Below are 24,035 nucleotides of genomic sequence, written 5' to 3'. Positions count from 1 at the left end.
ACCATCTGTAACTTGTCATCAGCTTAGGCAAGATCCCTGGTCCCAGCTACTGCTTTTGTCTTCTTTACTTCTTGTCTGCTCTGTTTCTCATGCCTGGGCCTTCCTCTTGACACCTTGCCATCCAGGACCTTATTTCTGCTGGTTCAAGTCATCACTATATGAAGAAGTTCCACGAGCAGCCATCTCTCTCTCTCTTCCCCCAGCTTTAAATGTTTAAGATCTTCTACTGTGACTTTTCTTCTCACAAGTTTTAAACCAAACAGGCTCAGGAACTATGTAACTAAGCGTCTTAGTTTTATTACTGATAAAGTCTACCGATGTGTGGTTTGATAGAAGGCCTAAGCAGCTAAGGCTCCAACATAGAGTGAGCTACTTAGAATAACTGAGTCAACTCGAGAGGCCCAAGCCTACACTTCTTAGGCCCTTCGCTCCCTGGCAGGAAGTGGAGCAGAGCACCCACTCTTCTCTCCATGCAGCCAAAGTGAAGAGAGGACCGGAAGGGGTGAGTGAAGCATCCTGCCTCTTGACCTCACCTGTTTGGTACTCAATCCTGCTCAATTCAGACATCAGTCATTCTGGCAGCATCCATGAGTGAAGACTAAATGAGAGAGTGTAAAAAGGTAGCAGAGGCCAAAACCAGGGCAATTGTAGTGACAGGAAGCTTGGTGTCCTCAGTGAGTAGAAGGAAAGACGTTTCTAAAGGGGTTAAAACTAAGGTTTGTTCTCTTACTAATCTACTTGACTCTAAAAAGTATCAGCACACACTGGGCATTTGGATTTCAGGAACCTCTTTCCTCTGTTTTGTAATTGCCTTTTAGGAAGGATCTTTTGACTGACCCCTTAGTTGCATCCATAGGCCTATTATATGTTGCAGTAAGCGCCCAATAGTGGGTTCATGGGAGTGGAAAAACCACCTGCCATGGGTAAGGATACATCTTTCCAAGTTCCACCCTTGTGTTTGGGGTAGGCTGCTGCAGTAATATAATCATTTTATTTAAATTTGACCATATGTACATACCACTAAAGTATAACTTTTATCTTTTTTCTCACAAATTAGGTGAATCTATTTTTCTACCTTTTGAATTTTGGCCATGTCATGTAATGTGCTTAGGTAAATATGTCAAAGGCAGAAATTTATATTAATTATATGCTTGTTAAGGATGGAGAGGTGGCTTAGTGGTTCAGAGCATTTGCTACTCTTGCAGAGGACCTGGGATCAGTTCCTAGCACCCATGTGGTAGCTCACAACAACTGTTCAATCCAGATCCAGGAGATCAGACCCTCTCCTGGCCTTTGTGGGCTCCTGAACACACATAGCAGATGTAAGTGCATTAGGTGTGTGTGCACCCACATACCCACGACTTTAAAATGAACAAGTATGATTGCATATTGACCCAGGGATTCAACACCCTCTCCTGGCCTCCTTTGCCTCTGCACCCACATTTTTTTGTGCTCTCAGGAACACAAACATAAATCTCAGGAACACACATAAAATAAATAATTTTTTAAAATGGGCAAAATGTGAAGAATGAAGAATAATTTTATATTACACAATCACAAAAGATAAAACAGAAAATAAAAACATTGAATATGCAGTGATGAAGTGGTATTTATGACTTCTTTCCCACAGGAGTACAAACTCTACTGGACAGAGTTGAGAGGAACCACGCTTTTCTTTTATACCGACAGAAAAAGCACAATAGTAAGTAGTTTGACAAGTTCACCTGGTTTAACTTTTCAATAGACCACTGGTATACAATCTATCACCCATTTTCTTTCCATCACCCCAAAATAAAGATGTTAAAAAAATGTAAATCTGAGTGTGCCTATCAATCCCATGGCCTACCATGGGATCAGAGTGATAATTCCCTAAACAACTCAGAAGGTGTCAACTCATATTTATAACTTTTTGTTCTTATCTTCCTGACATAGACAATAAAAGCTTAGCTTAAAAGTAGAAATTTCAGCCCTTGGGTATAAATGTTTAATGCAAATGTTAATTTCCGTTTCTTGCAAATCTTAGCATGCTATGGAATACAGTCATAATCTGAAAAAAACCCGAAATGATTCTCATAGCATCATCATAACATATGATGTTGCAATTTAACTTTTCTAGATAAAAACATACCCTCTAAAAGCAGATTCCTAAGAGCTATGAGAATAATGATGACGTGATTCTTCAATTAAATTTTTGCTTTTTAGTGTGTATTAGAACTTCCCGGGGATACCAGGAAAGCAAAGAATGTGGCCTAAACCTTGTGTGATTTACAGGAACCAAGTTCACTTATCACTTTAAGAGGCAGTACAGCTTGGTGATTGAGAGCTTGGTATGCCCAGAAAGATTGCCTAGTATTTTTTCTTTTTTTCTTTTCTTTTTTTTGTTATTTGAGACAGGGTTTCTCTGTGTAGTTTTGGAGCCTGTCCTGGAACTTGCTGGCCTTGAACTCACAGAGGTCAGCCTGTCTCTGCCTTCTAGGATTAAAGGCGTGTGCCAGCGCGTAGCAAACAGGTGACATCTCAAATTGGGCAGTTTGGAGACTGTTTAATACAATTCTAATAAACATCAGAGCAGTGGGCAGCACAGACAGAAGCCTGGTGCCCTGAAGCTAAAAATAGTGTTGTATTGCCACATAAGGAGTGTGAGGAAAGAGTGGGAGAGCTTGTACTTAAGGGAAGCATGACATTTGATGTAGCTACACTCCTTCCTCACCCTGACCTCCTGCTGAAGGTCCCCAATGGCCCAAGCCAACATGAAAGCAAAGGCTATGACACACTGATGTCATGGTGCAGTGTTGGAAGGTCAAAGGATACAACTGAATCTGCAGGAACAATAACAAAGAGTCACATAGGAAATCTCCAATACTCCTATTTTTCAAATCTCTGCATCTAGGATGAAATCCATAGTCTATCTCTTAAGGCTATAAAAGTGATCAAGTGAGACAGGACATAGAAGGATTTCAGTCAGTAGACTGCACACAGTAAGGCCTTTCATTGTTTACATATATTAATATATATACATATATATATATATATATATATTACTTCATTTCCAAGCAAACTCTGTAAATTTGAATTCCAGTTTTCACTGTTATGTTCGGTTTTTGATGAAGCCTTCAGTGTAGGCCGTCCTCTTACCTTGTGATCCTCCTGCCTCAGTCTCCTAAGTACTGAGATTGCAAGCACACACACCACTGGACACCACTTAATCCCTATTTTTAAATGAAAACTGTCAAGTTTAAGGAGTGAGATTGTACACAATCATACTTACCTGGCAGGGTTGATACCGTCATCGTGAAGAAGATGATTTTTCCAAGGACAATCCTTCTCCATTGTATTCGAGATTTGCTTAACCCCTGAAATTTCCCCAGATGTGCCTTATGTGGGGAATGGACTGCGTAATTTGTGTTAGTAGAATATTGAGTTTGCAGTTTCCCCTAAAAAAGATTGTATATATTCACACACACACACACACACACACACACACACACACACACACACACACACACACACAATGGTACAAGGTTATACAGCTAGTAAAAGGGGTGTAATCCAGGCGTGGCTTGTGAGCTGGTGGTCTTTTTAGGCACTCTGTCACAAGGAGGTCACAACAAAAGGCTGAAGAGCTGTCCACCTACCAATCTTGTTAAAAGAGGATGAAAACCCTTGGGGAAGTTTTCTGGGAGAGAGTCTCAGTAGAAACCCAGGGATAGACCAACTGAGAAAGTCAAGCATTTGGCCGGCCTGCAGCAGGGAACAGTTTAAAATGACTTGACACATCTAAATGGCTAAGAGGAAGTCATGTGGAAACTTCACCGAATTTGCTCAGTGTTGTTACTCTGGAGAAAAGAGTTCAGGACCAGTGGATGGGAATTATCTAGAAAAAAAAATGCAGCTCAATACAAGGAACACTTAGCAGGACTCTTTCGGCAGTGTGAGTTCAACTGTGGGCTTGAAGACAACACTGAGAGCTGATTCCCACAGATGACCTTTAAGGCTCTTTACAGCCCACAGTTAAAACTACAAGATACAACTTCCCTTTCTGTAACTGATGCATTGGCACTGTTTGTTAAAGCAAAACGCACTGAGCCTGATCTAGGCAGTCCACCATATGAAGGTGCGGTTCAGTTCTGGTTTTGTTCCCTCATGTTTATCCTTCCATTTTTAATTTTTCTTTGTTCCTTGACAATAATAGGCCAAACCAAGCTTAGCCTCAACCCCATCAACATAGAAATCATTCTGGTAAACTATTTTTCTGTTTTTAAGCCCTACATTATCCAGGAAAGTAAAATGAGGCAGGAAAGTTAAGTGAGACACAAAAGGTATAGTACAGTGACTATACGTTTTCTAGTATACTATAGTATAGTACAGTGACTATACGTTTTCTAGAATACTATAGTATAGTACAGTGACTATATGTTTTCTAGAATACTATAGTATAGTATAGTACAGTGACTATATGTTTTCTAGTATACTATAGTATAGTATAGTACAGTGACTATATGTTTTCTAGTATACTATAGTATACTATAGTGTAATACAGTGACTATACGTTTTCTAGTATACTATAGTGTAGTACAGTGACTATACGTTTTCTAGTATACTATAGTATAGTACAGTGACTATATGTTTTCTAGTATACTATAGTATAGTACAGTGACTATACGTTTTCTAGAATACTATAGTATAGTATAGTACAGTGACTATAAGTTTTCTAGAATAGTATAGTTTAGTATACTAGACACAGTCAAGAAAAGCTAAAAGGAGAGAAAAAGAAGTGAAGAATGGGCTCATCTGTCAAAAAGCAACTAATGTATAAACCATTAAGCCCCTATTAGGTCTTTCTAATACTAGAGGGCAATGTTGATCTGCTGTATACAGAGCAACTGCTCAGAAAGTTTCTGTGCGCCTGAGAAACAGAAATGTCTCAATAGATGCTTCATAACCAGCAGTGTTTGGTGAATGTGATAAAAGATGACTTTCTAAAATAAAATGTTAGATATGAACATATGTTTATAGACTCAGAAGCATAACTTCTGCAAAGATGTATGACACTCAACTAGAAAAATATTTAATATTGTTTGCTGTAACTATTTTTTATGACTATTGGGTCCATGGGGGTCGTGCAAAGATGGAGACAAATCACCAAAGTCTAATAAACCAAAAGCAAACTTTATTCCAGGAAAAGAATTAAAAATTTAAAAAGGAAATCTCCATGGGACATAAGAAGCTTATCAGCTAGCTGAGACCACAGCCAGAGATAGACTTGTAAGGTTTTTTGCAAAGGTCTTTTGCAAAGGCCCATTTTTGAACTCCTCCTTTTATAGCAAGCATTAGGCAATAACAAAAGAATTTTTACAATCTGAAGCTAAAACTCAGATACAAATTGCTCTTCTTTGCAATCTTTTGTTAATAAGTTGTTTTTTTTTTGTTTTTGTTGTTGTAAAACTAGTGTTTAAACCATGGTTCTTGCTGATGGTTTTTATGGGTCATTATAAAACCAAAAAGTCAAAAGTCACGTATATCCCATCATATAAAAAGTTAACTCAGCTCACATCAATTGCTGGTCATGAGTGGCCAGGGGGTTGTCTTAAGGATAACTATCAGTTTGCAGAGCTGACCCTCAGTTTGTAGAGGGATGCTTCAGTCTTGTAAACAGAGAGCCAGTTGTAGAGCAAAGTAATCTACTGTTAATAGTTAATCCTTAAACTACTGAGAAAGTTGCCAGCAGCCTGTTCTTATTTTCCTAGGCGTACAACTTTATATTTTTTTATTTTTACTTATTTTTTGCATCTACATTTTTTTATTCTTATTTTTGGACTCTTCAATGACAATAATTCTTTATTGTTAGACATTTGATTCTCATACATTACTTGCCTTGATTTTTGTTAAACTGCTCCTATGATGAATTAGACATTTTTTGACTTCTGAAAAAGTATTTTGCAACAACCCTCCCTCATTTACAAGGAAACAACTTTAGACACAATGAACTAATGAGGTTTCATCTGCGTTATTAATATTTTCTCTATTATTTTCTCAAGTTTAGACAGAGGGCCAGAAAATCAGTAGACCTTAAGGCAACAGTGTCTGAATAAATCACTTTATCTTTTCAATTTTATTTTATAAAGAAAAAGCAAAAACAGAAAAAAATATGTAATGGAGAATGTATTCATATCCAGAGTATTTATTATTAGAAAGGCTGCCTTTGGGAAAAGCAACAAAATATACATTCATTTTTAAATAGTTTACTAATTTCCACCATGTAACCATTCCTGCCTTGACAGATTCAACCTATCAATGTGACTGTATTGAGCATGAAGAATGAAAAAATTCACAGAGCTGTTAAATGCTATTTATGCCACACAGAACAAAGATGTAAATCATATTGAGGGCATAGACAGTAAAATATTGCAATACAATTAGAAAAAAATGAAATTTGCATTTAGACTATATTATATTTTTTAATATAATATTTTATTTACTGGTATATTAGTATAAGTAACTTTTAATAATAGCTAGGTTAACCAATTGCAAAATTCTCAAAAATTTAATTTGGCCTTTGCAAATTTGTATGGGTCCAGTCCAGCACACCATCATACAATGTGTTCAGATATACTTTCTGGTATATATAATGCCAATATGTTTAAAAACTATTATTTTCCTTCATGCTAGAACAAGTGTATCTGACCCAGGAAGTAATTTCACAGTATTTTCCTTTATCTTTGCAGTATGTTGGCAAGTTAGACATAACAGACCTTGTATGCCTTACTGACCAAAATTCAACTGAGAAGAGCTGTGCAAGATTCACTCTTGTTCTGCCTACAGAGGAAGTACAACTGAAGGTGAGTGAGAACAGCAGTCTATAGAGAGTTATAGGTAGCCTTTTACTATCCAGTGGTTGGGATTACAAGGGGGCCGAGTCTTAATACTTTTCCTGCCCTTTGCCAAGGACTACAGTGTTCTGAGTTACATTTTAGAAGGGCACACTGACTTGTTTAGTATACAAGCACAATGAAACCTTAGACTTCGGTCCTCTGACAAAGTCAAGGATCCCACCTGGTGTTTTTCAAGGTTGTCCCTGAATTAGCCTGGTGAGCTAATTGCCCAACAATGTGAGTCATAACAAAGAGATCAGCTTGGAATTGGTAAAGATAAAATCGTGGAGGCTCTTGGGAAGCTGCTGGTTGACTCAGAGCTGTGAGGGTTAGAATGAACCAGCATTTAAGCAAGCTCCCTAGAGAACTCTTGGACATGGAGTGAACAGTCAGAGGAAAGAGACGCTGAGGTAGACAGTTGCTACTTTATGCAAAGTCTGTGAAACAGGCCAGCTACTTAACCTCTTCGCTCATTCGTTTCCTGAAGTAAGTCTCTGCTCAAATGTAAGGCTCTCACTGTGGTCCACCTGGAACACTTTTATCCAAATTGTAACCTTGTCTACGTAGCTGTTGTTGGCATCGGAATTAGGGTGACTCAATGGGCTCCTAAGATTGAATGCCTGGTCCCCAGTTGGTGAACTATTTGAGAAGGATTAGGAGTTGTGGCCTTGCTGGAGGAGGTGTGCCATGGAGGGTGGGCTTCGTAGTTTCAAAAGCCCACACTGGGGCTAGGCCAAGGATCCCACCCCCAGCCTGCTGCTTGGGAATCAGGCTGTAAAGCTACCAGCTACTGTTCCAATCCCGTGCCTGTCTGATTCCTGTAATGATGATCATGGACTAACTCTGTAACCTGTAAGCAAGCCTGCTGTCAAATGCTTTGTCTTGTATGAGGGTTGTCTTACAACCATGATGTCTCTTCACAGTAACAGGACAGTGACTAAGACACCTGCCCTCTTGTCACATTATCAGTTTGCCTTACTCTGCTCTAGACTTTATATTTCCTAGTTGTTTCCTTCCAACATTTTAAATGCACTATTACATTGATTATTTAATCTTCCTTCTTGTATTCCTTTCTGGGATGGTTTTTTTTTTACCTGAGACAGTTTCTCTGTGTAACAGCCCTGACTGACCTCCCGCCTATGTCTCCAGAGTCCTGGGATTAAAGGTGTGCACCTCTATTGCACAGTACTTGCTATATTTCAAATTCCATGAGAACAAGGATCTTTGTTTTGTTCCCAATGCCTGTACTTAGCAATACACAATATTTATCTTTTAATTGAACTGATACATAAAACAACATTAAAAACACCTTTTGCTGAATTACCTTGAAGATTGTCAAAGAACAAAATTACACCTTCATATAAAGACCTTAATTTTTTTATAGTCTACTCAAGAAACAGATGTTTTTTTATTCTATAGAATAAACTATTATAGTCAGCTGAAAAGAAAAAAATAAATTTATAGACAGGAAAAGCTAAAACAAATTTATAACCAGTAATAAAGTTAGTTGGTCATCTCAAAGTTTCTATGTAGGCAGAAATAGAACGGCAAATGGTACAAAAATGACCGATTGACATTAGATTTCTGCAGGCCACTCTTTTGCATACAGAGGGAACAAAGTGAAATTGGCCTGTACGGGAGGGAGATGTGGCTGTTACGTTCCTTTCCCGATTTTCCGAGAAGGCCAGGCAACAGTTTTGCTTTAGTGATGTGGAACATTAGCACAGATGACTCCATTTTCATTTCTAGTGCGGACTATGCGGGACCTCAGTGAGGAAACCCAGAGACAACGGCCACCTATAATATTTCTTTGGCATGGTTAAGCTGGCAGTGCCTGTGAAGTGCTTAGCACAGTAGCTAGCATTGTAAAGTGCTCAAAAAAAGTCATTGGCTGCTATTATTATTATTAGTCAAAGCAGCCTTTGAAGTTAAGAATTGGACCCTTTTACATTTGTTCCCCCAAATTTCAAGCAAGACAATGGAGGGAGTAGGCCGTAAGTAGCATACAGTAGAGATAAATTTACTAACATTTCATTTTTCAGTTAGGCTTAAATTTGTACAATTGTACTTGCTTAGTAAGTAAATAATTTAAAAGTATACGCTTCAGTTTTGTTCTAAGAAATTGTCTATGTGTGCAAATGATTTTTGTGTGTGAATGCATGTACATGATGCACAGTGAGTGTGTGGGAGTTAAAGGACAATCGTGGGTCCTCATCTTCTACCTTCTTTGTGACAGGGTCACTTAGTTGTTCAGTGCTGCCAACGCCAGGTTAGCTGGAAGGAACTCCTAAAGATTCTCCTGTTTCTTCCCCATATCTTGTCATAGGTACACTTCGATTATGTGTCTCACTGTGCCCATCTTTATGTGCTTCTGGGGATTTGAATTCAGCTCTTAACACTTGTGTAGCAAGTACTTTACTCATTGAACCATCCTACCTCCATCATTTAGATCTGTTTATCTATTAAAATGGGCTGAAATAAATAAGAATAATGTTATTTCTTTTTGCAGCGGATTTTACACAATTTGAGCCTTTTTTTATTTTTGCAGTTTTAACTTTTGTGTTATTTTACAAAGTGCCTGAACAGAAGAATATGCATTTTTGCCAGTCTTGCTAGTTTTTTCTTTTTTGGTATGTATATGTGCATGTGTGCACAGCTACTTGGATATGCATGGATATACGTGTGGAGGTGCACATGCACATGCGTGTTTATGTATGGGGTGGCCGGAAGTTAGCAGCATGCACTTTTCTCATTCACTTCCATCTTAGACATTGAGACAGCACCTCTCACAAGGACCCATGGGCTTCTCGATTTGGTTAATCCAGCTAGCCAGCTTGCTCTAGAGATCCTCCGTATTCCCTTCCCAGGTGCAGGGATTACAGCTGAGCTGCCATACCTGCTTGTCATTTTCCTCAGGTTCCAGAGGTCCGAACTCTTGTATGACAAATGCTTCACCCAAAAAGCCATCTCCTCAGCCTGCAATCTTGTAAGCTTGTGATGGCACACCTCTCTCGTCATATAACCATCATGTGAAATTCTCGTTCCTCTTAAAGTTAGCACAGATCGTTCATTAATTATACATTTTCTCCTTTTCCTTGTTTTCATCTTTAGACAGAAAACACAGAAAGTGGGGAAGAATGGAGGGGCTTCATTCTTACAGTAACAGAGGTAAGAAGGCCATTCAATTCTTCTGCTGAACCAGGTCTCAACAGCCCTTGGTGGCCTCAAATTTACGATCCTCTTGTCTCAGCCTCCCAGGTGATGAGATTACCATGGTGAATCACCATTCCCAGCAGAAGATCATTACAGCCTGATGATTTATTTGTTGGTCCAACAGTTTCTAACATCATTGCAACTGTGTACACTAAAGTGGTTGAGGCTATGAAAACTAGAAAAGGCCGATAGTAATCCATGCTTTTATTTCTGAAAGTTACATTTTTATTAAGTGGGTTGAGAAACTAAAGACACTCAGCAAACTCCCTAGTGAGCCCATGTCATCGTGAGATAATGGTATTGGTGAGCAGGGGATGAGGGAGATCTACTTATGACATCTTTAATCTTTTTGGCTGTAAGCCTTAGGCTTTATGGCTAAGTCCTACCTCATTATTTTTTTAGCATGGAGGTTCTTTGTTTAGGCTGACGTTTGTAGTTTTTGTAGTTTATTATAAAAATAATCTCCATGATTTCTCTTCTAAATTTAGAAAATGCTATACTGCACTGGTTTTGTGAATGAAATAGACAACATGAAAAAGAGAAACCATCAAAATAAAAAATCATCTTTAAACACATGTTACATGTGTTTTAAAATAAAAGGAAGCTTACCTGCTCAATGGCAGCATTTTATCAGAGGCAAATAGTAAGGCCCATTGCTCAGAGTGAGCCTACTGCAGCGGGATAAAGGACCGTTAGTTTAACTAAAGCCACAACAGCAACTGTCTTCAAAACATGAGGTACTTTGGTCACAAGCACCATATTAATTTAAGACACCACGCTCTTTAAAACTTTTCGAGGAAATGAAAAGTGTCAGGTTAGGTTCAAATGACCATTCTACCCACGTGAGTTCCGAATAAAGCCTTTGTGGTCATAAAATAGGCTGGACTCTTTACCAAGACATTGGTGGTGATTCTTCGTATCAACCACCCTTTTACAGGAAAATAGGTGGAGTTTCAACTGCCAGAGAGGGTGTCCCTCTGAGGCCTTAAAAGAGATTTTTAAACATGAGACCGGCATATGCCTGGGGCTGGAGAAGAGACAGGAAAATTGTGTTTTCTCCCTCTTACAGAAAGGTCCCGAAGGTTGCCATTGGGTGTCTGTAAGCACCCCAAGGGTACGTGACTAGGCATCCACACTGAACCCACTGGAAAAGTCTTGATATCTCTTCTTGACTCACTGATAATACTTGAAGTTTTGGCCATTTCCGTTATATTTTTCATCTTTCAAAGATAGAAAGAAAGGTTTTTAAATCAAACATTGACATATTATGTAATATAAAATATATGTCATGTGAATTTTTAAGTTAAGACACTTTGTCTTTTATTTTATAGTCTGTAAATACTTGGGGCACAGTATCAAGTCACTGTATGTGAATAAATCATTTGTAAAAATATTCCACTGCACTGACTCTTCCTCCAAGAGAGCATAATGAAGCACTAGACCGGGGATGAAAGCAATTCAGCAGGACAGATTTGGGTGATTCAATCAAAATCGCACTTCCAGAAGGGAAAAACAACAAAACAAAAGCATGCCGAGAAATAACAACATGCTAAAATATAAATGGACGCTATAACCAGACCACAGTCTAGAGCTGCTGCTCCCACGCCCATCTCAAACCCGTGTTTGATAATAACGTGTCATCTCCCTCCCTGGAGCTCCTAAGCCTCTGGGGCATTGCTAAGAGAATGAGTTCAGGATAAGAAAAGAGAGATTGGTTGTTACTTAGCTCTCAGGAAAAAAGTGTGTGTGCTCTGTTTGCCCTGAGGCCAAATCAAAACAGAAGACTTCAGCCAGGCACAGTAGTGGTGCACACCTTTAATCCCAGCACCTGGGAAGCAGAGGCAGCTAGATCTCTGTAAATCTGAGGCCTACCTGGTGTACAGAGTGAGTTCTAGGACAGCCAGGGCCACATAGAGAGACCCCGCCACAACAGAGAACAAAGAACAAGCAACAAACAAAACTGAAGACTTCTTAGAAGAAAGTTGGACACTCCCTACAGGTTCTAGTCCATACAGGGCCAGTTCTAGGATGTCCGCGTTAGACTGAAATCTTCTATTTACTATTCTATCCATTCACCTCTGACAAGTAACTAAAACTCCTCAGGGCCAACAAGCTCATCTTTACTAAAGAAGTATGCTGCTTAGCTATGGTTGTTGTTTGCCTACTGTGCTAACTGGTTTCAGCTGTCGGTTCCTCAACACGTGTCACTTCTACCGGGGCAAGTGATTAGACTGCATGAAGTCTTAGAGAGAGAAAAGAAAAGAAGGCTTGAGACAGAGCGGTTGCCAGTTATGCCTGCGGAGAAAGAGAAGGAGCCGGAGCAAGATGATGTGGATGTACCGAACCCTATGCCAGCGTAAGTCCACAATTGACTGGTTCATTCATTTATTAAGACTAATTTCTAATTATCAGGTAGCGTTGCCCACTTGAACTTGTTACATGACAGGTAGTATCTTGGGGATATTTAGTCTCTGAGCATAGGCCACATTTCCTCTCCTATGTCAAGACCAGCATTGTGCACACTTGAACTAACCTTACCACAGAGGAAATCCCCTTCTACCCACATATCTAGACTAAATACATATCTTTCCGGAGCTCAAACCTAAATTAAAGTTTCTGTGAAGAAGGAAGGAAAAGATGTGTGTTTGTGGCTCCATAATTGGATATTTCTCATCACTAATACCAAATCTTTTAAAAAAAATCTTAGACTATTGAATTCAGTTGATTGATCAGTGAGCATTGAACCTGGCCTCTGAGGAAAATCTTGTACAAAGTGTTCAAAACAGTAATGGAACAGCATCTGGATTCTGGAGCATCCTACATGTGTCTTTTGATTGCTGAAAATATTATGGGTCTTATCTTCAAGAAATCTTGGTGCTCTTGTCAGTAAAGCGTGTCCTTGCTCCATCTCTGACATTAGGTTCTAATGTACAGTCTTCCTTACTAAAGCCACTGGGATTTGCTAATCAATATTGTTAGCTTAAACTAGACAAGTGACCAACTCACAGAATAAAAATAAGATGGACTGCTTTTTGGTTTTTTTCCCAAGGCAAGAAGTAATGTGCTTAGTACAGAAGAATAAAGAGAAGAGTAAAACTAATTCTTGTCACAACACTTGAAGATGTTTACTGCTAAACATTTGGGTGTATAACATACAAAGTTGTACATGGCTACTATATTTCACTAAATATAGCATGTATTATAAAAACAACAAGTGCCTAATTTCTTAATTTTGTGTCTAAAAATACTACTGGTGCCATTTTAACACAAATTATTAATCAAGAGTGGTGGGCATGTTTTTAATCGGGGTCTCTGAGTTCAAGGACAGCCTGGTCTACAGAGCGAGTTTCAGGACAGCTGGGGCTATATGGTTATTCAGAAAAATTATTCCTCAAAAATACCAAAGACAGCCGGGCAGTGGTGGCACATGCCTTTAATCCCAGCACTTGGGAGGCAGAGACAGGCGGATCTCTGTGAGTTCGAGACCAACCTGGTCTACAAGAGCTAGTTCCAGGACAGGCTCCAAAGCCACAGAGAAACCCTGTCTCAAAAAAAACAAAAAAAAAATACCAAAGACACCACAAACAACAAATTATACTAATGTAGTCAGTTCAGATACAGTCTTAAGGTCAGTGGTTTAAAACAGAGTCCCACTAAGCTGTGGTGGTGTACACCTTTAATTCCAGCCCTGGGGGTGGGGAAGGCAGGTGGATCTTTGAGTTTAAGGCTAGCAGAGTCTATATGGTGAGTTTCAGACCATCCAGGGCTACAGATCGAGGCCCTATCTCAAATAACCAGATTAACAACACAAATAGATCTGTGAGTTCGAGGCCAGCCTGGTCTAGAAGAGCTAGTTCCAGGACAGGAACCAAAAAGCTACGGAGAAACTCTGTCTCGAAAAATTAAAAAAAAAAAAAAAGATCCGCAAGGAGAGTCTTGGGATGTTCTGGAGTCCTGAAAGAAAGCACCAACAAATTAATCAAAGACCCTGTTGTGAACTGAGACTGGGGGTATGCTGTTAGCTGTCACAGGTTTTCAATAGTAAACATGATTATACATGGATTGGTAGATTTCCTTTCATGTTCTCTTTGCTTAAAAGGTAACTCTGTATCTCTCGAGGTGTTTAGCATTATTTTCAAGTAATGATCTTCATTAGTTTTTCAAAAATCTGTCTCCCTTTTCATCTCACCTTCGCAGATGTTTTTATGCAGTTTCCCGGAAAGAAGCAACCGAGATGCTAGAGAAGAATCCTTCTTTGGGAAATATGATCCTGAGGCCTGGCAGTGACAGTAAAAACTACTCCATCACTATCCGACAGGAGATAGAGTACGTTCAGTTAATCTGGCTATCATACTGTTAGGAGCATGGTATTCCGGTCAGTACCTGGCACGTGCTCTGCTAAGGCAGCAAACGTAAGCACAAACCTGAGAAGTAGCGTGGCACAAGCAAATCTCGCTCCTTACAGGGAATGAAGAGAACAGATCTGGGATTGCTGCTGTTTTCATAGACAGTGTTCACAAAGACACTCAGTTAATGTAAGCAGAGACTCGAAGGAAGTGGGGGACCAAACCATGCTAGTAGCTGGGGAAGACCGTTCCAGGCAGCCAGTGCACGTGTCCAGAAGTAGAATACTTCTCTTGTTCAGGAAGCAGAAAGTGTCTGCATACTTTACACCTATAAGGCCTACTGAAGAGCCTCTTGCTAGTATATAAATATTTGTAAAATGATTTGCCTTTGATAAAGCCAGTAATACTTAGATGTGCTTAGATGCAAATGTCAGGGCAGAAGAACTAGCTCTGTCAGGAAAGGGCTTGCTTCGCAAATGTGAGACTCTGAATTCAGTCTCCAGAGAGAGAGAGAGAGAGAGAGAGAGAGAGAGAGAACTCCAAAAGAAGTACAAGTTAGAGCTGGCAGTGAATATGGCTTTTGACCCCCACAGGCCTTTCTTTTTTCTGTTTTCTTCTTTTTAAGATTATAATATAATCACAACATTCCCAGTTTCCTTCTCTCTCTCCAAACCCTCCCATATACTCTTTTCCATTCTTCAAATTGAAGGCCTTTTTTTTTCACTGTTATTGCATGCATGTGTGTGTCTTCCGAAACACAACATATAAATACAACATAAATGTTCCTAATGGTTAATGCATGCATATACACATAGATATTCCTTTATGTTACTTGCATGTATGTTTTCAAGGTTCATCGTTTGGCAGCGGACAACCAAATGATGTCCTCTTCCCTGGGAAGGTCACTTCTCCCACTACAGATTTCCTCTGTGGTTGAGGCGTGCTGGGTTTAACCCTCCCTACCCTATGAGATGCCCATCGGTGTTGTCCATTTTCAGCCCAAGTTTGGGCTGTCCTCGCCCCTGGAAAAGCACCAGCTCCCAGAGTAGGAGAAACAAAGCAGAAAATTCACCCCTGTGCTCAGGGTTTAATATCTTCGACTTAATATGTCACTTGATTCTTAGAGACAGCAATCCGAGAGAGGATTAGAACTGGGTCTCGCCAATGGAGAGCTTAATGTAAGTGGCAGCAACCCGAACTGTTGAGGAACACCTGTGTTTCCCACAAAACATTTTCTTTCAGGGAGGTTCCAGAAGTGATCAGTCATGCAAGTTGATGAGTGAGTCCGGTAAACACGAGCGGGGTAGGACAAGCTGGTTTACAAAGCAGAACATGAAAGTAACTTTCCCCCATGTGTTTACCAATCAGCCTTAGGAAGGAGGGCTCCTCTCAGGAGTAAACAGAACTTGCCAGGGCCAAATCATCAGGTGATTCCTCTCAGAGCAGAGCCTCAGCTGTCTTTAGCCAGCTCCGTGGCACGAGAATTCAGAAGACATAAAGCTATTTTTACAACAAGCCTCAAACTTTGTTTTTCCCTTTGAAGTTGTTCCAACTAGGTGCCATTATAGTCAAGTAAGTCATTACTAGCTAAGGAGGAAGTAGAATATCTTTCCCCCAAATTCATCCTTTTGCAAAACTTGAGATCAAGAACTAAGGAAACATATTTAGAGCCACATGTAAAGCAATGCTCTTCTTTAAAGACTGGCTTCTCTTTTTCTGTCTCATTTGGGTTCACTTGTAGTTCCTCTGACTCAGCCTTTTACGTGCTGGGATCACAGGTGTGTGCCGCCACCTCTCATTTTTTATATCATAACCAGAATGCTTCAAACAGCAAGTTTTATCCATTTTGCTTTTTCATTTGCAAACCAAACCAAAACAACAGTTGGAATAAAAGTAGTCTAAAGGGAGAGACAAAGCCTGTGAGACTTCAGGGCCACTACTTCCCTGCATCACCTTTGACGTCAGAATCTATTCCCATTACTCCAAAGTCCCAAGAGCTTCTGCCGACCCCTGTCTGCTTTCATCTCGCAGCTTCCCCAAGAATTGATTATGTGATGGGATGGTTATTACCAATAATCATCGTCCCATTATATGATGACCTTTGTGTACCTTGTGTTGAGTGCTACAGACATTTCCTACAGGCACAAAAGAATAAGATACATAGCATTTCCCACGCTTTACAAACTAGAGTGGCAGAAAACAATAAATATTATCTACATATTAAATGTAGATAAAATAAGTATAATTTAGTGTGTCCTTAAATGTGTCAAGGAGCGTACTAGGGATTTTGCAAGTTATTAGCCCACAAGAACCCTAAGAGGTAAAGCTTTATCATCTCCATTATGTAGACTGAAAACACACACATGTGCACGCACGTGTACGCACACACACATATTCTGTCACAAATACACACTCACACATACATACACACACCTACTCACACACATGATAAGGGATGTGTAGAGAGCACAGATGACAGAAACTGAGTTTAAGCCAACTGTCCTGTCTCCCAAAGGGTAGCAGTCATTTTTTTTCCCAGGATACAGGAGTTCTAATGGAAATTGAAGAGAGTTTTCAATGGGAACTTTCTGGTTACAAAGATCTTTTCCTGATGGGGTTACGATAAAGTCAGAGCCAACCATCTTGAACAGGCGCATGTAAGGTGCCCTCTCTCCAAAGACTTTCACTGCCGGTCTGGAACTGATTCGTGACCTTTTATTGTTAAGGAACACTTCTTTTGAAGTGAGAAGCTTGGCTAAGGCTTATGTCACTTTGAATGCAGCCCACTGAGATTAAAGATTTTCTTTCCGATGTGGTGTCCAGGGGAGCAGAGATTTGGATGTAATGGAAGATGAGGAGTGTCCCGTATAGGAAGGACACTCGTACAGTGTAGCCCTCGTGGAATATGAACTGGACGTGGGAAAGTTGTGGTTCCAAAAAGAAGGTGAAAAGACCCCATAGACAAGTTAAACTTAATAATTTTCCTTAGCTTCGGAATATGAGGCAAATATTGAACTAGTTCAAATAAATGACACCATAATACATCCTGTTAATATGTCACCATTAGAAAACATTTGGGCAAAACACAATTGCCATGTGAACCAAATAAGTTCAAGACCAACATGCTTCTATGCAAAACTAACTGCCATGGTCACTGACTTCTCAGCTCACAGCAGACAGCAGTATGAGATGAGGCCTGGATAGTGTTCGATCCGGCTTTATAAATGATGCGTTTATAATGTTGGAACGCAGTGATGAGCACAATGGGATTTTTTGCTCCGAAGCAGTTCATAACAAAATCTTACCATTTGGGGTGGTAACAATTCAGGGTGATATTTTTAAAGGGGAAGACCTGAAGATAATTCTGCTGTATTTACATTCCCAACCACCTGTTATTTAGCAGCCGACATTTTCCCGTCATTACGAGATCCACAAAGTTAGCAGCAATGGAGGACAGCATTTGAACTTGCACAGCGACAGCTGGTGAGGGCTACTTGGTGGGATTGGTGACGAGGTGGAGTACAAGGCTATTTTAATTCTTTTTACTTTCCTTTTAGTAGAATGGGTACATTATTTAACTTATATATGCCCACAAAAGATCTTTTTACTCCTTTGGGTTTTGGTTTACTTTATTTTATTGTTTATTTTTAGGGAGTGGATATTATACATGTTAGGCAAGTGCTGAACATGGACTACATCTCTACCCTGGACTACATCTCTACCCTGGACTACACCCCTACCCTGGGCTACATCCCTACTCTTTCATAAGATTTTATAGGTTACGGACTGAGGAAGTTTTAGTTTTTATTTTCACCTATTCTTTTCTCGTTTACCAATGTAGTGGCTCAGCTTTTTTACACCTCCTCATGTATTACCATTTGTCTCAAAGATAAAGTAATCCCAATGAAGAAACAGGATGCTCTAGCCTAAGCCATAGCTATAGATGTACAGATTTACTACACAGCGCACATTCTCCATGTATTAAGCTTGCGTTGACTCAACTGTATAACCAAAAGAAGGCCAACCTTGTGCTTCATTTTAGAATGCCAAGAATCAAACACTACAAAGTAATGAGCGCTGGAAAGCACTACACCATCGACCTGGAAAAACCCGTACGTAGCCATCTCTTTGTTGCTGATAAACTTTCTCCTGTTGCTTTCCAAACCTACCTTAGAGACTGCAGAGGGAAGTGGGAACGCAGAAGTCTTCCTCAGGAACAGACACGGTCGTGGTAGAAGGGAGATGGTACCTTTAGGTAAGACAGAAAGGGTGAGCGCCTCGCCAGCTCAGGCAGCTGAGATGGACTAGGAGAGAGCCTGCTTCTACAAGCGCTTTCCCCTCCACTCTCTCTGCAAATGATTACTCAATATAACTGCTTCAGGGAAAGAAAAGCGTTTTATGAAGGGTCAGTATAATATCCTCTATTTACAAATACTCAAATGAGCCTATATCTGAAGGGAAGCAATCTCAGTGCCCTGTTTTCTAATACCTACCACGCAGAAGTCCAACAATGCCCTCTTAACAGCAGTGTACTGGAAGGACCGGTTTCTTCTTTGTCTTCATCTCTTTTTCAAGCTTAGTTATTATATTATGGAGCTAACGACAGGCCGTCTTCTCTCTCCCCCAGCACAATGTCTGGTGCACAGCCAAGTAACTTACACATGCAATTTAATCTTTTCTATCTCCATGAGATATGTTATGCCTATTATACAGGGAGTAAACTGACATTTAAACTAGTCTCAGCCATTGAAAAGGTGGTGATGTGGCCTGAGGTTCTTTAAAATTAGCTCCTGGTTTCTCTAGGTGCATTGTATAGTAATGTATAGGTAGAATTCCTCACTTTTTGACTGTAAGGCTCACAGAGACACTGTTGTCCAGCTCACATTAGTAAAGATTGGCTCCAGAACTTCTCAGGTCCGCGTCTATGGATCCAACTATGTATCTCAGTCCATCGTAAACTCAAGGTCTTCTGTTCCCCAAGTGCTGGGATGATTGGTGTGCACCAACCAGGCCTGTCTCCAACTGAGCTTTGTAAGCAGAGTTCTAACAAATGGGGCAGAAGTCTAGGAAGGGGCATCCACAAAACCATGTGGCCAGAAGGGGTTCCGGTAAGGACCAGTGTAACTAGTGCACCTTTGTAAGTGGAGACCTGCACTTCTTGTGGCTAGCCTCTACAGTCCGCAGGAGAAGGAAAATAAACAGTCTGGCTAGTTCCTCCACCTTTCAAACTCCTCTGTTACCCCGCCCTTCAACCAGGTTGCATTTTTTTAATTTTAATTTTAATTTTTTGGTTTTTCAAGACAGGGTTTCTCTGTAGCTTTGGAGCCTGTCCTGGAACTAGCTCTTGTAGACCAGGCTGGTCTCGAACTCACAGAGCTCCGCCTGCCTCTGCCTCACAAATGCTGGGATTAAAGGCGTGCGCCACCACCGCCTGGCTTCCAGGTTGCATTTTAATGACTTATTTTACTTCAAGATTATTTGGGATATTCAGGTTTAACCAGATTTCACTTGTATAAAAGTATTGAGTTATAGGGTAGAAAGATTTTAGTGACACACAGACCCTTGTTACAATGAAGGATTAAAATGCTTAAAACTTCACTGGGGTTTCTAGTAGAGAAAACCTATTGTGCCCAACTTAAGAAAATATAATATCAGTCTATAAAAGATTCTTCTTATAACCATTTTAGAGGCTAGCAATTTTTAGGGACTCGGAAACATTTGGTTATGGAGTGGCCATGTTTTTTCTTGTTTGCCTATTGAAATTCCAGTATTAGGAAGGAATTAAATTGGCCTAAAATGAGTCATTTTTCTATTTTAATTGTGAGAAGGCAAAGTACTTAAATGTTGTTCACCAGACTGTACCCAATACTAAGAGTATTTCCTCACTAAAGAATGACCGTACAGTCCTTAAAGGGGATTAAACAGACATGGCTAAGAGAATCATTGCTGTTCAGCAAGTCATTGAAGTTTGATGTCTACCCGATCTGACTGTCTGGAGGTCAGGACATACACAACAATCCCTACTAGAGTGCAGGGGAGCATCTCTTGTTTCTCTTTAGCTGAGCACTGAGCCATCTCTCCCTTTCTTTCCCACAGGTAACACTCCCAAACCTTTTCAGTGTCGTTGACTATTTTGTGAAGGAGACGCGAGGGAATCTGAGACCATTCATACATTCAACTGATGACAACCTCGGTATGGTTTTCACGTTACAGCTGCATCGAACAAAAAACAAAACCCAAAGTACACCACAGGACAAACTAAAAATTTAAAACGTAAAGCTTTCCATTTGGCAATCATCTTTGTCAGAATCTGGAGGGGCGGGGGGATCTCCTTCCACACAGTCTATGAGGCATGCATTGTGATTATTAACCTCATTCCATCATTCTATCCTTCTTTATCAAACAAGTTCAGGGACACTAGGAGAAAACAAAACAATATAGACTCCTGGGTAGCAAACAGGAAATATAAAGGGATGGGCCCACAATCATGTCAGATACTTGGGCCTGGGTAGAATGCATGAGAGTAAGCAAGGGCTGTGCGGATTGGCCATTTGGTAGTAAATGACCTACTAGAGTGCTATTCTATTACAAAGGTAAAGAAGCCAGATGGCAAGGACCCAGGAGTGAGCAGACGGTGAGGAACTACAGTGACAAGTTATAGCTGAGGCCAGCTTCAAAATTGGTGGGCTTCTTTTTCATACAGGAAGAACTTTAAAACAGTGGTAGGTAGCCGTCCACTAAGCTGAGCAACGAGACCTGCGTCAACAGTACAGTTCACACGCTCATTACATTGGCTCCATCTGCATTCTTGTTTCACCATAGCGAGGCAAGCTAGACTCGCTCATCTTCCCCGGTCCTATCCAACAGTCTACATGTAGTCACTGGGCAAGCTCTGAGCAGAAGAGGCTAAGCGTCTCCAGCTAGATTGGGGTTCATTCAAAAATAGTTTCTTTTCCTAGATGTTATAAAGAAAAACTTTGTCTATCAAGGGCATATCTGCAAAGTCTCATGACCAAAAACAACAGTAGGTTTAAAAGTCTAAGTTCTTAAGATATCACTATCTTTGGATGCTACCTAAAATACAAAAAGTACAAGAGTTCAGAGTCTGCAGGAATCTTAGGTAAATGACCAAGTGCGATCTTCATCTGTGTGGTCCTCTGTACACTTAGCAGAGGAAGTATATCTAAGATGTGGTCACACAGTTTGCTTGGCAAGGACTGTTATGGTATTCATGACTCTTGAAGCAACACGGTTCACTGGATTCTTGTTCTAAAAAATTCTTCCTGAGTCTGAAACATTGTTTCATCTTCTGCTATGTGAATCTAATTGCAGGCTTTGAAATACCATTAAAATAACTATGACATTTCCCCTTAGTGTTTCAACCTGCTCTTTGAGTTACTGGTTCCTGCAGCCCCCTTTCCTCTCATCCCTAACTTTCTCTCTGTGTTGTCTAGCTTCTGAAAACTTCTCATAACCCATGATCCTAAACATGGACACACAACTATACACATAGTCAACATAATACATTGCTTGGTATGTATGTGGGAAAACACACCTACTAGAGTTCTGTGAAAGAATGACTTTATAAAACAACATCTCTCCAAATCCTTGGGATTTCTTAATAAAATTTGGAGCATGTAGAAAATTCATTGTAACGTTCCTCATCCCTGATATTATTCTGTCAATTAATTATTCAACCCTGTAGAACAAACCATCTCCGCAACGGCTAAATGAATAACTATTTCATTGGTTCATTGTTCTACAGATGAGAAAATTTGATTGAATTTGATTGGGCAGTTTTTCTAGTCTTTGTCACTCACATAAGCTCCAGCTTAATGGGAAATTGAAACTGACTTTGTCATTCCCTCCTAAGTGCTTGTATTATGGGCCATGTGCTCCCACACCTGACTTCTTGAGACTTTACTATAGGATTCCTGGTATGATAGCCAGCGTTAGCTTTAGCTCATGTTTCTCAATGTGTATTTGTTCTTACAGTACTGGCTGGAGCATCTGAAACCTCCTTCCCTTGCTCCCAGCTTTTGGGGGAAAACTTCCATGTTTCATTACTAAGCATGATTGTACACTTAGTCTAATGTCTAACCTTGAGTCTAGCCGTACTTAGGGGTTCAGGGATCTGGAGCTGTGGAACTGGCCAGTGCGTTTACATACATACTAATGAAAAGAACCTGGGATTGTCTTTGAGCCTTGCTACACTGTGTTAGTGTCCAGTTTTCTCTCCGATACCAAGAGGCAAGAGCAGCAATAGAAATAGAATAGTCAAGAGATATTCTCTCAATTTATTCTTCCCAATGCCAGAAATTACCACCTTAAAAGTCATTTCAAAATACAGCACAAAAGGTATACAGAACATTAAACTTGAGTATAATAAAATACATGATATTTGCAGTCCAGGGTACAAAAATATTAAAAGAAATCTGGATATTCTGCATCTAATTATGTAAAACTTAATAACACCACCAGTGTTTGGGGAACAAGCAAGAAAAACAGCTCCTACTGAGAGTAGAGAAAAATTTGGTCCTACAGAATCGCTTCATTACCTAATCAAGACTTTCCACCCATAATTTCCAGGTCAAGAGCCCAACACAGAAAAGTGAGAAGCTGAAGAAAAATCCACACAAGGCCTGAAATAATGCGAAAACTGCCTCCATAGGTCTTAGTATTTATTGTTTTCAAAAGGAAGACTTTCACTTTTAAAGATAATTATCTCCGACCCTAAATCACTTGTTTGGGAACAAGAATAAAATAATGTAGCATGTAATTCCATTGTTTTATCAGTAGGAAATCAATTTACTAGTTACCACCAGCTGTCTGTAGAGTAACCCGACGCATGCATTTCTCTGTACCAAGTGGGGAAAAATTACTTTCTAAAGCCAGGTTTTTGTTCCTCTTTGGCTTCATCTAAATACATTTCATGTATACAATTTGCATTGCAGAGTATCTAGTTCCCCTAAATCCTACATTATCTTCTAAACTCTAACTAGGTTTTTGGTAAAATCTGATTGGACAAATGAATCAAATGTAAGTCATTTAAACGATCTGGTTGGCGGCCACAGACATGAAATGAACTAGCAAATGTCCACCTGGTAGGAATGCCATATGCCGCATATTATGTTCATGGAACTAACTGCAATTCATTTTTATGTTTTTCCTTGAAGCTATCATTCTACTAGCTCAAAACTAAGCCGTATATCATTAAAGGATGATAAAATAAACACCACTTTCAAACGTGCATGTTGTGTGATGTTTTACTCTTTTTGACTTTTTGGGGTGCCCACCACCCAGCTCCCAAATAACACAAGAAGGCTTATTTTTAGTTATGAATACCCAGCCTTAGCTTGACTTGTTTCTTGCCAGCTTCTCTTAAATTATCCCGACTATCTTTTGCCTCTGGGCTTTTATCTTTCTCCATTTCTGCATATTTTCTTTCCTTCTTACTCCATCCATGAGTGACTCTGTGGCTGGCTCCTGACCTCCTCACCTAGTTTTCTTGTTCCTCTACCGCTCTCCCCCCAGAGTTCTTCTATTTATACTCTCTGCCTGCCAGTACCACCTATGCTTGCTCCTGCCTCGCTATTGGCCGCTC

The 24,035-nt window shown here is 40.0% G+C and overlaps 1 protein-coding gene across 2 annotated transcripts in view; it reads left to right on the top strand.

The window, feature by feature from the left end:
- Stap1 (signal transducing adaptor family member 1) overlaps positions 1-23,675 on the top strand; it is a 30,289-nt gene extending 6,614 nt beyond the window's left edge. The window contains exons 2-9 of one of the 2 annotated variants that reach the window (XM_075942998.1): positions 1,631-1,702; positions 6,726-6,839; positions 9,984-10,040; positions 12,269-12,441; positions 14,283-14,411; positions 18,474-18,543; positions 20,528-20,624; positions 23,021-23,675. In XM_075942998.1, the coding sequence (XP_075799113.1) occupies positions 1,631-1,702; positions 6,726-6,839; positions 9,984-10,040; positions 12,269-12,441; positions 14,283-14,411; positions 18,474-18,543; positions 20,528-20,624; positions 23,021-23,046 (738 nt within the window). In that variant the 3' untranslated portion in view covers positions 23,047-23,675. Of the gene's footprint in view, positions 1-1,630; positions 1,703-6,725; positions 6,840-9,983; positions 10,041-12,268; positions 12,442-14,282; positions 14,412-18,473; positions 18,544-20,527; positions 20,630-23,020 lie in introns of both variants that reach the window. The other variant, XM_075942999.1, reaches the window with a different exon arrangement.
- Positions 23,676-24,035: the final 360 nt, after the last annotated feature.

Source organism: Microtus pennsylvanicus, chromosome 12, assembly GCF_037038515.1.
Source record: "Microtus pennsylvanicus isolate mMicPen1 chromosome 12, mMicPen1.hap1, whole genome shotgun sequence".
NCBI classification, from domain to species: Eukaryota; Metazoa; Chordata; class Mammalia; order Rodentia; family Cricetidae; genus Microtus; species Microtus pennsylvanicus.
Note: the sequence above shows the minus strand (reverse complement) of the source record. Positions and strands in the feature narration are given on the sequence as shown.